Source organism: Cottoperca gobio, chromosome 17 (genome assembly GCF_900634415.1).
Source record: "Cottoperca gobio chromosome 17, fCotGob3.1, whole genome shotgun sequence".
NCBI classification, from domain to species: domain Eukaryota; kingdom Metazoa; phylum Chordata; class Actinopteri; order Perciformes; family Bovichtidae; genus Cottoperca; species Cottoperca gobio.
In genome coordinates this window covers 20,303,044-20,317,079 of record NC_041371.1, presented here as the reverse complement: position 1 = coordinate 20,317,079, position 14,036 = coordinate 20,303,044, and the positions used below count along the sequence as shown (strand labels likewise).

At 42.2% G+C, this 14,036-nt stretch overlaps 1 protein-coding gene across 3 annotated transcripts in view; it reads left to right on the top strand.

The window, feature by feature from the left end:
• LOC115022738 (low-density lipoprotein receptor-related protein 8-like) overlaps window positions 1-14,036 on the top strand; it is an 80,663-nt gene that overhangs the window by 40,832 nt on the left and 25,795 nt on the right. For all 3 annotated transcript variants that reach the window (XM_029453819.1, XM_029453820.1, XM_029453818.1), the window contains exons 5-7: window positions 7,578-7,967; window positions 10,651-10,773; window positions 11,549-11,671. In XM_029453819.1, the coding sequence (XP_029309679.1) occupies window positions 7,578-7,967; window positions 10,651-10,773; window positions 11,549-11,671 (636 nt within the window). The remainder of the gene's footprint in view (window positions 1-7,577; window positions 7,968-10,650; window positions 10,774-11,548; window positions 11,672-14,036) is intronic.

Here is a 14,036-nt window from a genome sequence, read left to right as displayed (position 1 = left end):
AGACAGAAGGCTTTAGCTCGTTCACATTTACAGTCATGAAGAGAGGTGCGAAAGGAAATCCAGAATAAAGCTATTTTATCAACAGTGTATCCAATTGCATTTTCCTCCTGCCAGCCAGCAAAAGGCTCAGCTGCAAAGCTCAGCGAGTGACGCTGCAAATGCAGTCACAAATCATATTTGTGTGCAGTTAATTTAGAATAGTGTAGCATAAATGAAAAATCACAGCACTATTGAGCATGAAATGTTGAAGGGACTCCCCGGGTCTAAACAAGAAACAAAAAATGCTGCAACAGTGTTTGTCCCTTCCAGAGCAGAGTCAACATTTCTACAGATAAAACTAAATGGCTCTGACATATTTTCTCTTTCACAGATGTTGTGTTGTGTGTGAGGGCTTTCATGTAATTGTGTTTACATTCAGACGTGCTGTTTGTCTTTAATGGTGCAGTTAGCGATTCTACTCCAATCCACCGTTTATCAAACTCAGCGAACATCTCCTCACGGTGGAGGTCTTCACGGGAACAAGCATCAGACCAGGGACTCGTATGCGTTTAGATCCACGGTTTATACAATCAATCGGGTCCGGGTCGTGTGTGCGTAACTTGCAACATTGTAACATTAGGATGAGAAAGTGCGGGCCGGGAAATAAGGTGAACAAAAACACAAGAGGTCATAAAGCACAGATGATAGTGAAACAATGCTAACGCTAGCAGCCACGGCAAGCAGTCGTTATTAGTTCAAAAGGGCGAACAGTCAAAGTTATCTTTATTATGCTAGATGCAACAAAACTGCAAAGCTGATTTTTAAATGTCGTGTTTGTCATCCGTCACTGTGACAGCAAGTGGACTTTTAAGCTGAAACAACGAGTGGATTAGCCGAGCTGTTTCAATGAGCAAGAAAGGAATAACAAGAAACCTCAATATTTCACCAGTAGTTTTGGAGGATGGATTATATGTGTCACATCCAGGCACTGAGGAGAAGGCTACTAATGTTACATTAGGTACGACACAAGGTTTTGTTTCGACAACTTGTGAATTAGCGATAACTTGTTCATATGAAGCTTCTTTCAGGAGATCAGGGGGTCTGCAATTTCTAATTTATGGTACTTTATGAAACCACAAATCCCACAGGAATACCGTCTTTCTGCTGCAACGGGCCAGAGGTTTAAAAATGTGCAGAGCTTCAAGCTTTGCAACATTTATATTTCTCAAGTTTCTATGGGAAGAAGTGATGGAAACTACGGCACCGCCTAAGGTGCCTGGCAGGCTTTGAAAAGGGTTCAGAATCCACCTTCACCTGCATATATTTGAATAAACCTCTCACAAGTCACAGTTAGTGTTACACCAGTAAATGCAGCTGACAGTTTCCTCTTCATACTGATTTATTATGAGCAAACCCAGAGTTATAGACATGAATTCAGCAGCACTGACACATTAATCATTTACTGGATGGTGTTGGTGACCTGGCCTCCTGCAGCGTTTATGTGGACCCACCAAAACAGTTTATTGAAATGACACACATCAAGTCGTGCTGCACGTCACTGCACCTTCTGGCTCAATGTATCCTCTGTGGTGGTCAAAACAGTTCACAAGGTAATATAGTTGGTTGTTAAAAGAGTTAGTTGTCTCTGTGACTGGTCAGAAATAATGATGAACAGGAAAAAACGGAGCATAGAAATGAGATATTTTGTACCTCCAATGTAATAATAATAGTATAAAACAATTATTTTTACTATTTTTAATGAGGAACTGCCAAAACTTGCAGAGTACAACACCTTTCATTTTTAAACCCATTTCCACTTGATCTTGGATAAATAGGTTTGAGATGAATTCCTTAACCCTTTCCATGATCAACAGAAGAAACACATACATTTGTTTAGTTTATATTTTGAACTCACAAATCCACGACCACACATGTTTCAGTTGGTCCTCTTTTGTGTTCACACTGCAAACTTGTGTGTTTGAGTTTGAATGGCAGGGCTCACACCAGCCGAACCAAACAGGCAAGAAGCATTAGATTTGGTTGGAAGTGCACCAAACCGCTCAGTTGTGAAAGCCCGCTCAACACGCGGCTGCCTTTCGTTGTCTTTCACACTCAGGCTTTTGAAAGCATAATCCTGCTCTCAGTGAGCAAAACATTCAAACGCGCTTTACACTTTCACTTGTGTTTACCCAAATGTGAGTAGAGAGGTCATACGTCCAAAACTGACTACAGCTGTAGCGTACACAGTTAGCCTCAGCACACTCTGCTTTTAGAGGAAATTTACAGAGTGCATAGCTCGCTGCAGACTGTGAAAAGTAAATCTTGCGGAGGCATTCTGCTAATTGAGTCATCCACATGTTGAATTATGTATTAAGTAGAATCTAGCCCTCACCAGAGGAAGCTTTCCTTGATCAACATTACATTAAGCAGCAGTTCTAAGGAGGTTCCACAAGAAAGTTGAACTGTCCTCAACCCTCAGCGATGTGGAGATTAATGTGCACTTACTCTCCAGGCTTCTCTCCTGAGCTCGCCTGTCTGCTGGGATCTACTGCCTAGCTCAGGAGCCGGTCTGGATTTGTGTGTATTCATGTGTGTTCGCATTTGCACCCAGTGTTGGGTTGAGCTGCCTGCCTGCCTTGTGCATATAATATTTCTGTGTGGTTGTATTTCCGCATGTTTCTCTTTATTCATAGTTAACGCTGCTTGGATAGTATGAAGCAAAGAATTACTTCATGCACTCCTCACATCTGTCTCCCGTAGTGAAACTGAACCGGTAGATACAGTGCTGTGCTTTCCCACTGATGAAGCTTTTACACAGGACTGTGTTACAGAACTAAAGCACCTGAAAAAAAGGATCCCTTTATTATCTATGTGTCCCCCATCAGCCCTCATCTAGCTTATATTAGTAATGATATCGGTGTAGTTTAAAAAAGCTCCCTTCACTTTGCCTCCCACCTTGTCCTCTATTATCTCCTCCTGGTTGTTACTGTAGATGAGAGAGTTGTCTCTTCTCTATTACAGCTGTGTTTCCTCTGTAAATGTTTGTGTGGCATCACAGGAAAGGTCAGCCACTGAACTATTTCCCTGGTGAGGCACAGTGACCCGTCTGAACTGGCAGGAAGTGTGTGAGTGTGTGTTTCTACCTGTCTATGCTCATCTTTAGTGGATGCTGTGTGTTCCAGTGACCTTGCTGCAGTGGCTGTAGTGAACTTCAGCCCTCTGAGCAGAGTGGACAGGTCTGAACTGTCCCTTCAGTTTGAAGCCGTTTCTCACCAGTGCGATGTGAAAACGTTGTGCGGGAATACCAAATGTAATACTAATGCTATTTGTTGTGGCTAAACCCTTTCCGAGACCAACATATAACTTTAGCAAAGTTATATGTTGGTCAGCCACATTACCATCTTCATCGTATCCCAGCAGCCGGGGGATCTCAAGCCATATATTGTCCTTTATCTGGTTGTTGAGGTAGTCGTTGCGGTGTTTGTCGTACATTATTGTGTGTTGAGAAAGAGAATGCTCATTGTTTCCGATGGCGCATTATTCCGAAACCCCAACAGTCCGAAAAATGTCCCATTGGAACGGCAAACCTTTACCCCAAAAACAAACGGCAATTGCTGCTAAAAAACACACTGTCCCTAAAACGAACAGAAGTGCATGGCTAATAATTATGCAGAATGACGCAATATTTTTTATTGTCAAATATATATTTCCCAAAGGCAGCAATCTGCTGAAATCGAGGTCTGCACGAATGTTCTGCAGGGGTGCGCCAGCATTCATAAGAACACACAAAATCAGTTTTTATAAAATTGTGTGCACATTTTTCGGACGAATATCCGTGCTTGTTGTGAAACAATTCAATTCTGTTGATATCTATGAGAAAGCTGAGAGGACGTTGAGCTGCACAGGCACTGACTGATATGCTCGGAGGTAATTGTGCGAATGCAGATGAAAAAAATACATGACTCTGTTTTTGCATGCTTTCATGCAACATGGATTTCTTTCTTTTCATCTCACGTCCCCCTCTATCCATCCTCCTATACTAAAAAATATTATATATTTACTTTTATTCTGTCTTTCCTTCGTGTATTCTGACTATTGACACACTTACACACACCACACACTCATTAGCTGTAATGCTAATGTGAGTAGAACCACAGGTCATCTCTTGCTTCTGAGCCACAGGTTTCTGCTGGCAACAATCTCTCCATCATCAGCCGCCAGAAAAAGTAAAGTGAGCTACGCTGCCAGGTTCTGACTACCATGGCAGTAGTCATAGAAAAGGTCCTCCCCCAAGTTATTAAGGAAGGGGCAGTATATGACTATTGTAAAGCTCTCTGTCAAATTAGCATTATTATTACGACACCAATGAGATGTCTGCTGTGCCCCATGATGTGTGAATTATTCCTTTGTGTGCAACATCATCTTGATGCTAAAGAAAAGATGTTTTTTGTTGGCTGTCACAACAACAAGAGTAACAGTCTATAACCATGCTAATTAGGACGATATAAATGCTAACATTCTCGCAAAAACAACAACTTATGGATTTTTCGCAGGTAGAATGTTTAGCGTTACTTGAGCCTTGTGAGGTACGTGCAAAAACTAAAGGTGGTGTAGCAATAGTCTCATTGTTATGTGTTTACAAACACTTATGTTAAACAGTACATGCTGTATTCTAATGTATGCATACATATAAGCATCCATGTGGTGTTCAGCATGTGTTTAGTGTTTCCCTGCTTTTGTTCAAGCAGCCTTACCAAAGTATGTAAATAGATGGAGAAAAAGACATTTGGAAATTCAACCCACTGAGTGAAATGTTGTGTCCCTCTGTAATTTATTTATAATTTTAAAGCCACTGACTTGTACAACATTAGAAGCAGGCATTATGTGGGCTCAAAATTGCTCCAAAAACTTCAAATAAATGTACTTAGTGTCTCCACTAGAACACCAAGTGTCTCTGCAGTGTAACCAGGCCACTCATGTACATTACTAATGGTCGGTCCACTGTGTAATAATGTACATGGCTGTAGAATCCCCTTAATTATTTAGGGCCAAATTAGTATGAAGGGTAGAGGCATAACAGGGACAGCACTTATAAAACACATCAGAATCAGATGGAGCTCATTTAATATTAATGAATATAAACCCTTTCACTCAACTGGATCTTGACACTTGTTTTCGGTATCAGTTGCTCTTCCTGTGCTTCTGTTGCAATCATGTCGGTCCCAGTGAATGAATTACACTGAGATCACAGACAGGGACTTTAACATATGGCATAATTACATGGGATAGTAATTAGGACACTATCTCGCATCTGATGTTTGTTCACCCAGTTAAACTCGGCTCGTTGAAATGCATATGGTTTTCCACTCTACTGTTTGTTTTTCTTAAGCTGTTTTTGATTTTGTTTGCTTTTAGTATGTTGTCATTAAACAGCCAACCGAGTACAACCACTCAGCTTATCATTATTTATAACTGATGGTTAAATGCTGACGCCTTTCATTTATGTTCAGAAGATTTCCTTCTGGTTTATTCTGAAGCCATTTGAATGCTGATCCCTGTTTTGATCTAAATATCAGAATTATAAATAACATAACATCTCGACTGTACTATAAGACCAAACCAAGTCCTCTATCTCTAGGAGAGCTTTCCCCGGCAGGTAACTGACAACATGTGCTGATTCTGTGTAGAATGTTTTAAAGCATCAATCCCTTCCTGTAACCAGCCTTCACAGCCAAAGACAGTGCTGTTGAAACTGCCTGTGGCTCGTGTAAATAATATCAAATTCTGCTTCTCCCTGTGCTGGCCTCTGTGCTGCTATGAGCTCACAGTGGGAACCCCGACTATCTTCACAGCTTGGGCGCTTTTGGCCACACTTGAGTAGAGACAGAGAAAAAGGGAAAAGGTAGGGAGACGGAGAGAGAAAAGGATTAACAGAAGCATTTGGGTTGGCTTTGTGGAGGGAAGAGGCAATGTTGCACTACAAACTCAAGACCTTGATGTTTTTTTAAAAACAACTTGCCATAGAACTGTGTAATTGACACCAACTACAAAACAAAGTTAACAAAACTGCAGTGATTGCACTCTGGCTAGTTAAGCTATATGGTTTTTGTAACAGCCAATAAATAAGGCAGTAGCTAAATCTAATCTTAACCCAGATAAACTATCTCACTAAAAGCTAACCAGCCCTGTTTAGAAGAGGAGCAGAACTGCCATACAGGTTGAGCCTCGGATTCTGCATGGTATAATTATGATTTAGCATACATTCTAACATTCTATGGGTTCCAGCTACATTTAAAGGGCATGTTTGAATGTACGCGGCCATTTGTTCAGATGGACACAGGTGAACGACAGGTTAACATGAGTGGGAGAAGACTGACTTGGACTTCTGCAGAGATGTTTGCTTGATCTCTGGGTCAAAGAGAACATACAGAATAAGCTCAATGAAGTCCACAAAAATGGTGAAAGTCATTTGAGATAAACTGAAGGAGAAGGGCGTGCGTGGGTGCATGCGTGTAACATAACAATAGAGTGAACAAACAAAAAACTGATTCCTTCACAGCTTGACAGTAGCCTTCACACTTCAAACTATTTTTTGTTCTCAGCTTCACAGTCCCTGTAGTTACTTGCTCTCTGCATTTGTGAGGTAGACTTTCATAGAATGTGAACCGTAACCTAGGCGTGTACAAACATACGTCGTATGTATTATCAACGTCTCCTTGTTGGTTAGACAAGAGAAAGATGAGCCAGGGCGCAGACGAGATGAAACAAACACTAGAAAGACAGATCTTTTGAGAGAGGAGGAAGTGTCACGATAAAGATCCGTCACAGAGAGAGCTCCGTTATCTTTTGCTCCACAGGAGAGGAAGTCTCTCACATCTTTGTGTGAAAACCACCCTCCCCCCCTCCTTCTGTCCAGGAGGGGGGGAGTGTCTCTTCCCCACTTATGATACCCATAGTGACCATCAGCCTATCTGAAAAGCTTGATTACTGTCACCTTGTATTAGCAGCTGATTTAGGCCAATGTGTTTCTCACCTCTGGTTCTTACTTTCTCTCCTCTACTTACTGCTGTCATCTTTTATTTCATGCACTGCGAGCAAAACTGAAACACTGGTGTGCATTTTCTAATGTCACTTAACCTGCTTGATACATCTCAGTTCCTTTTTAAAGCAAAGGGCTTTTAATATATTCATTAACTTATTATATTCACAGCACATTTGTATATGTAAAGACCTGCGCACATATGTTTACATTCCAACTGCACCTTAGTATATTCAATTACTATAGCTCAGCAAATGTGCAATATCCAGAAGTACAAAACCTCAACTCTCTTACTGTTTTTATAGGTCACACCACATTTGTATTCTTATTTTTGTTCGTACTAATGTGTGTGATTGAAAGATTGTTGTTTGATTTTGTTACTTTGTGCGATGACAATAAACACTAGTCTATTCTAAAATGCACTTCTTCAGCAATTAACAGAGAAGCCTTGTCTCGGTTTAACTGTAAACCCAAAATAATTGCTTCAACTTCCCTGCTCCAGTGTTGGTGCAGTAAGACAGGCTCTCATTCGTTTTGTTCCTTTCTGCTCATCCTCCAGATGCCAAAGCCTGCCCGAGCGGTGAGTTCATGTGTGCCAACCGCAAGTGCTTGGCCAGCGTCTACGTGTGCGACGGTGACGACGACTGCGGAGACGGCAGCGATGAGCTCAAGTGTGCGTCCCCTCTGACCTGCGGGCCCAACCATCTCCGCTGTAACACCTCGGAGTGTGTGCCACTCATGTGGAGCTGCGACGGGGACCCCGACTGCTCCGACAGTTCGGACGAGGGGCCGGAGCGCTGCGGCGGCGACGGGGTCCCGTACCTGCCTAACCGCCGGACAAACTGCACGAATGAGGAGTTTCGCTGTGCCAACGGGGAGTGTGTGCGGCTGACCTGGAAGTGTGATGGAGATCCAGACTGCAAGGACAAGTCTGATGAGTCTGACTGCCGTGAGTTTCTCTTCCTGTCTCTTTTCTTTGCACATGTTCTCTATTGTATGGCGTCCAACCCTCTCGTCCCTCTATCTATCTTCCTCTGGTCGCAGTTTGATTGAATTATGCCCACAAATTGCATCATTTCCTGTAAGTACAACACAGTAAATAGCGTCGTTATATCGTTATATGTAATATCAACTAGATTCCAATAGAAAGTATGCAATGACAACTAGTATATAGTGCATTCTGTTTACAGTCAGTGACACACCTCTCCAGCTGGAGGCTGCTGTAGAACCATGGTTACATGCACAGCCGTCTGGTCTGTGGCTTTTCATCTTGTAAATCTAACAAGTCATTATGTTTGGGTTGGTGTTTGAGCAAGCTGCAAACAGCTGTTTCTACAGGAGAATATTTCATAATTCAAAATACACTAAGGAGATTTAAAGCATATGAGTTGCTTTCAATTGTTTTATTAATATGCAAAAATCTATAACAGTAATAATATCATAATAATACATAATATATCTAACAGGCTATAAATCATGGATTATTTGGAGAAACCAGGACGTTCTATGTTAAATCAGACATTCAGCACCCCCATATAGCCTGAATGGAATGATCCATGTTGTTACCTTGTTTCATAACCACGTTTTCCCGTCACTGCGACAATTGGACTGTGAGATTGTTTCCTTAGATCGCATCGTTGAATAGTCGAGTATTCGGGGTCGCCCCTAGTGTGGAAAGTATGTTTACAAACAATATTTCCTTCCTCTTTCAGAGGTGTTACTTTGTCATTTAGCACATTTCCACTCTGCAGTTGGGCTAGGAAATTAGTTTTATTTCATGTGTCTGGTAAAGAATGTGTTTCTGTTGATAAATACATTGTGAAGATGGAGCCTTGTGATAAAACAGGTTTTCCTATTAGCTGGTCATGGATGGGGAAGCCCTGAAGCTCCTGTCTCACTAAGCCAGAGTGTGAAGCCCAGATAGTCCCACTATTTATTATCAAGATGTGCGGTGTACACATCAAACCCACCTCTCACACTCTGTGGTGTCATATCAGCAGCACTTACAGGAGATTGATTTTTTGTTTGCCAACTGCATTATGGGCTTGAAGGCAGTTAGAGGCCCAACCTCACATTTGTCCAGAGCTTACTGTGGTTACCATTTACCTTCACTACCTTTGCTATAGTCACATGCTTTAATGTCTATGTGAATATTGCTTTGTCATATAAATTGAGTATTCTGCCAACTCTTCAGCCAAAGACGAACGCTACATTACCAACTTTAGATATAAAGTGTGTGCATGTGTCTGTAGGATAATGGCCAATCAGAACTTCTCTATCGATCTCCCAGATACAGAGACACACAGTGTGAAATATAATGTGTTTGTATGTGTGTCCTGTCTCCATTACGTTCCCTCCGTTCTGCTCATCCTGTGATAACACTAAATCATATCCCCCCAGTCATATATATTGCTTTTTAGTGTGGTTTAGTAAGGAGTTATATGAGCACACTGGGCCCCGCTGATGAAAAGCTTGTCTGTGCTTGGGATATTAATGAAATGTGGTTACTATATTGAAAGCCATTCATCACACGCCGTCAGGTTGACTGTCTCTGTCCTAGCGGCACCTAACACAGGCTGTGGATGGATAGAAGTACAGTACTGCATATATATGTGTATATATATGTTTTTGCACAACATTTTTGATTTCATGCACGCTTCTTCCGAAGATTTTGTATGCCTCTGTGCCGCCGACAGTCGTAGGCGGAGGCATTATGTTTTTCGGGTTGTCAGTCTGTCCGTCCCATTATCGTGAACGCAACATTCCAGGAAGGCATGGAGGGTATGTCTTCCTGGACTCATGGATAGACTGATTATTTGTTGGTGGTCAAAGGTCACTGTGACCTCACAAAACACATTTTTGGCCATAACTCAAGAATTCATATGCTGATATGTCTAATTAGATACAATGATGAAGTGAGGACGTTTTGGATCAATGTTAACTGCAAGTTGACTGGTTGGCAAAGGCATACAACCACGACGCAGTAATTCTAGTTCAGACTATATTATAAGGGCACTTGGAGAGCGTAGACCGACGCCATGCCAATGGTGCATTCACGTGCTCCTCGAGTGGTCCCATTTCCCAAGTTGGGAGTTGTTCTTTTGACTTTGGTGTGTTCATGAGCTTAAAACAACATGGACATCACAAAAATGTGTTGAATTTTATTACTCAAGACTTTAATTTCTGTTTCCTAGTTGTATTTTCTCAGTCGGGAAGTAATCTTTCCGATTATTCCGACACCAAATGAAAGCAGCACAATTGCCCTATCTTATGATGCTGACGAAAGTGAAGAATAAGTTTGTATCTGCCTCATGATTCGGATCCACTTGTTTCTAACTTTGCCCATGTTACACCGTTCCACCAAGTTTCATGAAAATCAAGCCTGTAGTTTTTCTGTAATCCTGTTGACGGAAAAAAAAACCGAGCCAAAAACACAACCCCCCTGGCCGAAGTAAAAATGTCTTTCCCTCAATAGACCAAAGTAGAGAGACTTGTAAAAAACAGATGGAGTAAAATGTAACAAAGGGTCTTGGGTTGGTTTTGACCCCAGGTTGTTTTGTTCCTCTTGAAGGGATTAAAAGGGATTTACACGTCCAATTTCCAGTGTGTGTTTTTGTGTGTGCCTCCTACAGCCCTGCTGACGTGTCGCCCCGATGAGTTCCAGTGCGGAGATGGTTCCTGCATCCACGGCACCAAGCAGTGTAACAAGGTCCATGACTGTCTTGACCACAGCGACGAATCTGGCTGCGTCAACGGTGTGTGTGTGTGTGTGTGTGTGTGTGTGTGTGTGTGTGTGTGTGTGTGTGTGTGTGTGTGTGTGTGTGTGTGTGTGTGTGTGTGTGTGTTACAGGGCCTGTGTGATCTGTATGCTGTGGTTGACCAAAGCCTCCCAGCTGTATATGTGGTAGAAAGGGAATTTATGAAGATTGTATTCATCAGATGTGTGGATCTCAGTTCACGACAGCCTAACAGCTTCAGAGAAACACTGATTTTTAACATAAAATAAATGCTGAACCAGGAATACAGTAGCATCAGGGTTGATGTCATGAAAACCATATTAATTATAACTTCCTTCAAATAAACTTATGTGGGATTTTCCTGGACACAAGTGATTTATTGTTTTATATTATACGTGGGCTGTGCATTGCTATAATTGTTGTGCAGTGTGCAGCCCAGTTCTTTTTAGAAGCTGATTCCATTATTTCTCCCTCTTCTGACGATGATGCATAATTTACCAGCGTACTGCAAAATGGCGTTACAGGAAATTAAGCCCTCGCACTGTGAAACTGGACCAAATTATCTGTTATTACACTTGGCCTTTTTATGTGGGATGATATGAATATCTGAGTGAGGAGCATTTCTTGCTTCCCCTTGTTTCATGCAGTCATTTTGTGAACCACTAAAGATATTCCATATAATTCACACACTTTTTGATGCATTAAGGTTTTGAATTTGCAACATCTCATGCAAAATATAGTTAGTGGAGTTTATGGTGCAGATGCTGATCTATCTTCTGCTTTTCTGTCGCAGCCACCAGATGTGAGGGCCCCCGGAAGTTCCTGTGTAAGAACGGAGAGTGTATCGATAGCTCCAAGGTGTGCGACTCTGTCAAAGACTGCAAGGACCGATCAGACGAGCCCAAGAAGGAGTGCGGTAAGAGGACTTCTTCTGCACACGGGCACTTGTTTGTACCTTCAGCTGTTAACAAACGCTCTCATAATCTTGATGCAGTGGTATGAAATGTAGATTGTGTGTGTCAGCGCCGTGCGATGAATACATTACATACACACTATTGTAAATGGATTCAAGCAGTTAATGTAGCCGCGTAATCATGTTTGCGTTTACAAAACTGCTACTACCTCCCTCCTATTACCTTGCATTTCAAAGGCTTCGCAGGCGCGCTCAAATTAGCAGCAGCCTCTCTTGATCCGAACATTAGCATGCATGTACTTATTACTATCAAACGATGGAAGAAGGCTTCTTCTGCTGTGCAATCATCTCGCTCTTCCTGTCGCCATACACCTTTATTTCTTAACCTATTTTACTGACCGTTAGTAAATAAAAGTGATGCCTTAGTTAAGAAACAAAATTGTGTTTTTATTACTTCCTCTGTGCTGAAGAGCTCAGTGAGAAAGCTTCTGACGTGAGACAGACACATACAATGACATCACATCTCAGAGGAACATAAAGTTGAGAAGGGAGAAGTGACAGATGGCAGAGTAGACTGACCTCTGCCAGGGTTGGAAATTACGAGACCGAGTATTCCAGAGAGTAATAATCCTCCCTCTGTCCCTCGTCTTCTTCCTCTTCTCGCCTCTCTCTCTCCACTCACATTTCCCTCCCTCTCTCCTTCAACTCGGGTCTTGTTCTCAGCTCATTAAAAGCGTGTCCACACACACCTAGCTCACCGCTCTGCTCGCTCAACCGTGTACTCGCAAGATGTTCCTCAAACCAAAGTAAACACAAGAAACTACACACACACACACACACACACACACACACACACACACACACACACACACACACACACACACACACACACACACACACACACACACAGACAATAGTACTCCCCGCTGCACTGACACACACTTATACGTAGTTGTTCGGTGTGAATGCAATTGCCGCATCAGCCTTACATCAGGAGGAAATAAAGACAATGTTTCCCCATCTCATTACAAATAATAGCATCAGAGTACTGACTCATTACTCAGCACACCATTCATTTCTTAACACTGCACCATCACTTCCAGCCTGTTCAAGGCGGGACTGTTGTACAGGAAAGGTACGGACACAGTATGTCTTGTCAGTCCAAAACCCAAGATTTTCACTTTAATATTATATAAAACAGAGGAACTGGGAATCTATATATTTGAGGGGCTGAAAACAGCCTTTTTTTGCAATTGTTGCATAAACATTACGCGTACAAAATAGTTACCGATCATTTTGATTTGACTAATGAATAGTCACACAGCCAAATTGAGGTGTGCGTATAGGCATGGGACTATAGCGCACACACACACTGGACACTGTTGTGTTACACGTCGCGCCTCTTTTGCTAGTGGGATTCCAGCATGATATCTGAAATCAAATAAAATTGCATAATGGCAGATCTTCTTTACAGCAGTATTGTGTAACCTCTGTGTGTAAGGGGCTACTGAGAGGAACGGCTGGAAGTACATAATGGGTTACCATGGTGAGGGAGAGCGAGAGAGATGGAGGTGGAGCAGAGAAGGAGAGACGTCATGTTTGTTTGCCCACGGGGAAGTGACCTCTAAATAATGGCTGTCCTTGGAAGTGGTCTAGAAAAAGCTGTTCATGTTATCACACGGCCTCTCCTGAGGCGTCTTTGTTACCCCTCTCAAACAAACTGGGATGAGTGAGTCCTCACACACAGCCAGCCACATCGTGGTCTTTTTTCTTTTCTGCAGTTATTTCTGCACTGACATGATGGAGTTAGCAGGAGCTACTGTGAGTGGCAGGCTGCTGTCACCCATCCAGCTGAATTAGAGATGGGAATTTAATGCTGGCGGTTTCAGCGCTCAAAGTCTGCTGGCACTTACACAAAGCAGAGATGAAGTGTTCCCACAAAAGTAACCCTAAGTCAATCCCTGGAGAGTCAGCTTTATCTTTCTAACAATAAATAAAGAATAATGTGGTGTAGCAAAAGCTCCCGGGATGAGCTGAACAGGTCATCCTGGATCCCTGCAGTCAGTGTGTTGCTGGTAGTGGGTCTAACTCGTGTCTAAGACCACACTTATCAGGACTGACTCACCATTTTATTGCAAGGCACAAGAAATTGCTTCAGAATATAATTTAATTCATGCTTGGAATGAAAAACTAAGCGTTCACAGGCTCTTTGTGCCTGAGTAGTATGTAACCTCAACACTACTCTTGACATTGCAAACTATGTGGGCCACCCTGCTAGACAAGTGTCTCGACAAACTTGTCATTTAGTGATTCATGCATTAAATCGATAACGCTTAATTGTAGTATGAATGGAACACCGGTACACCCA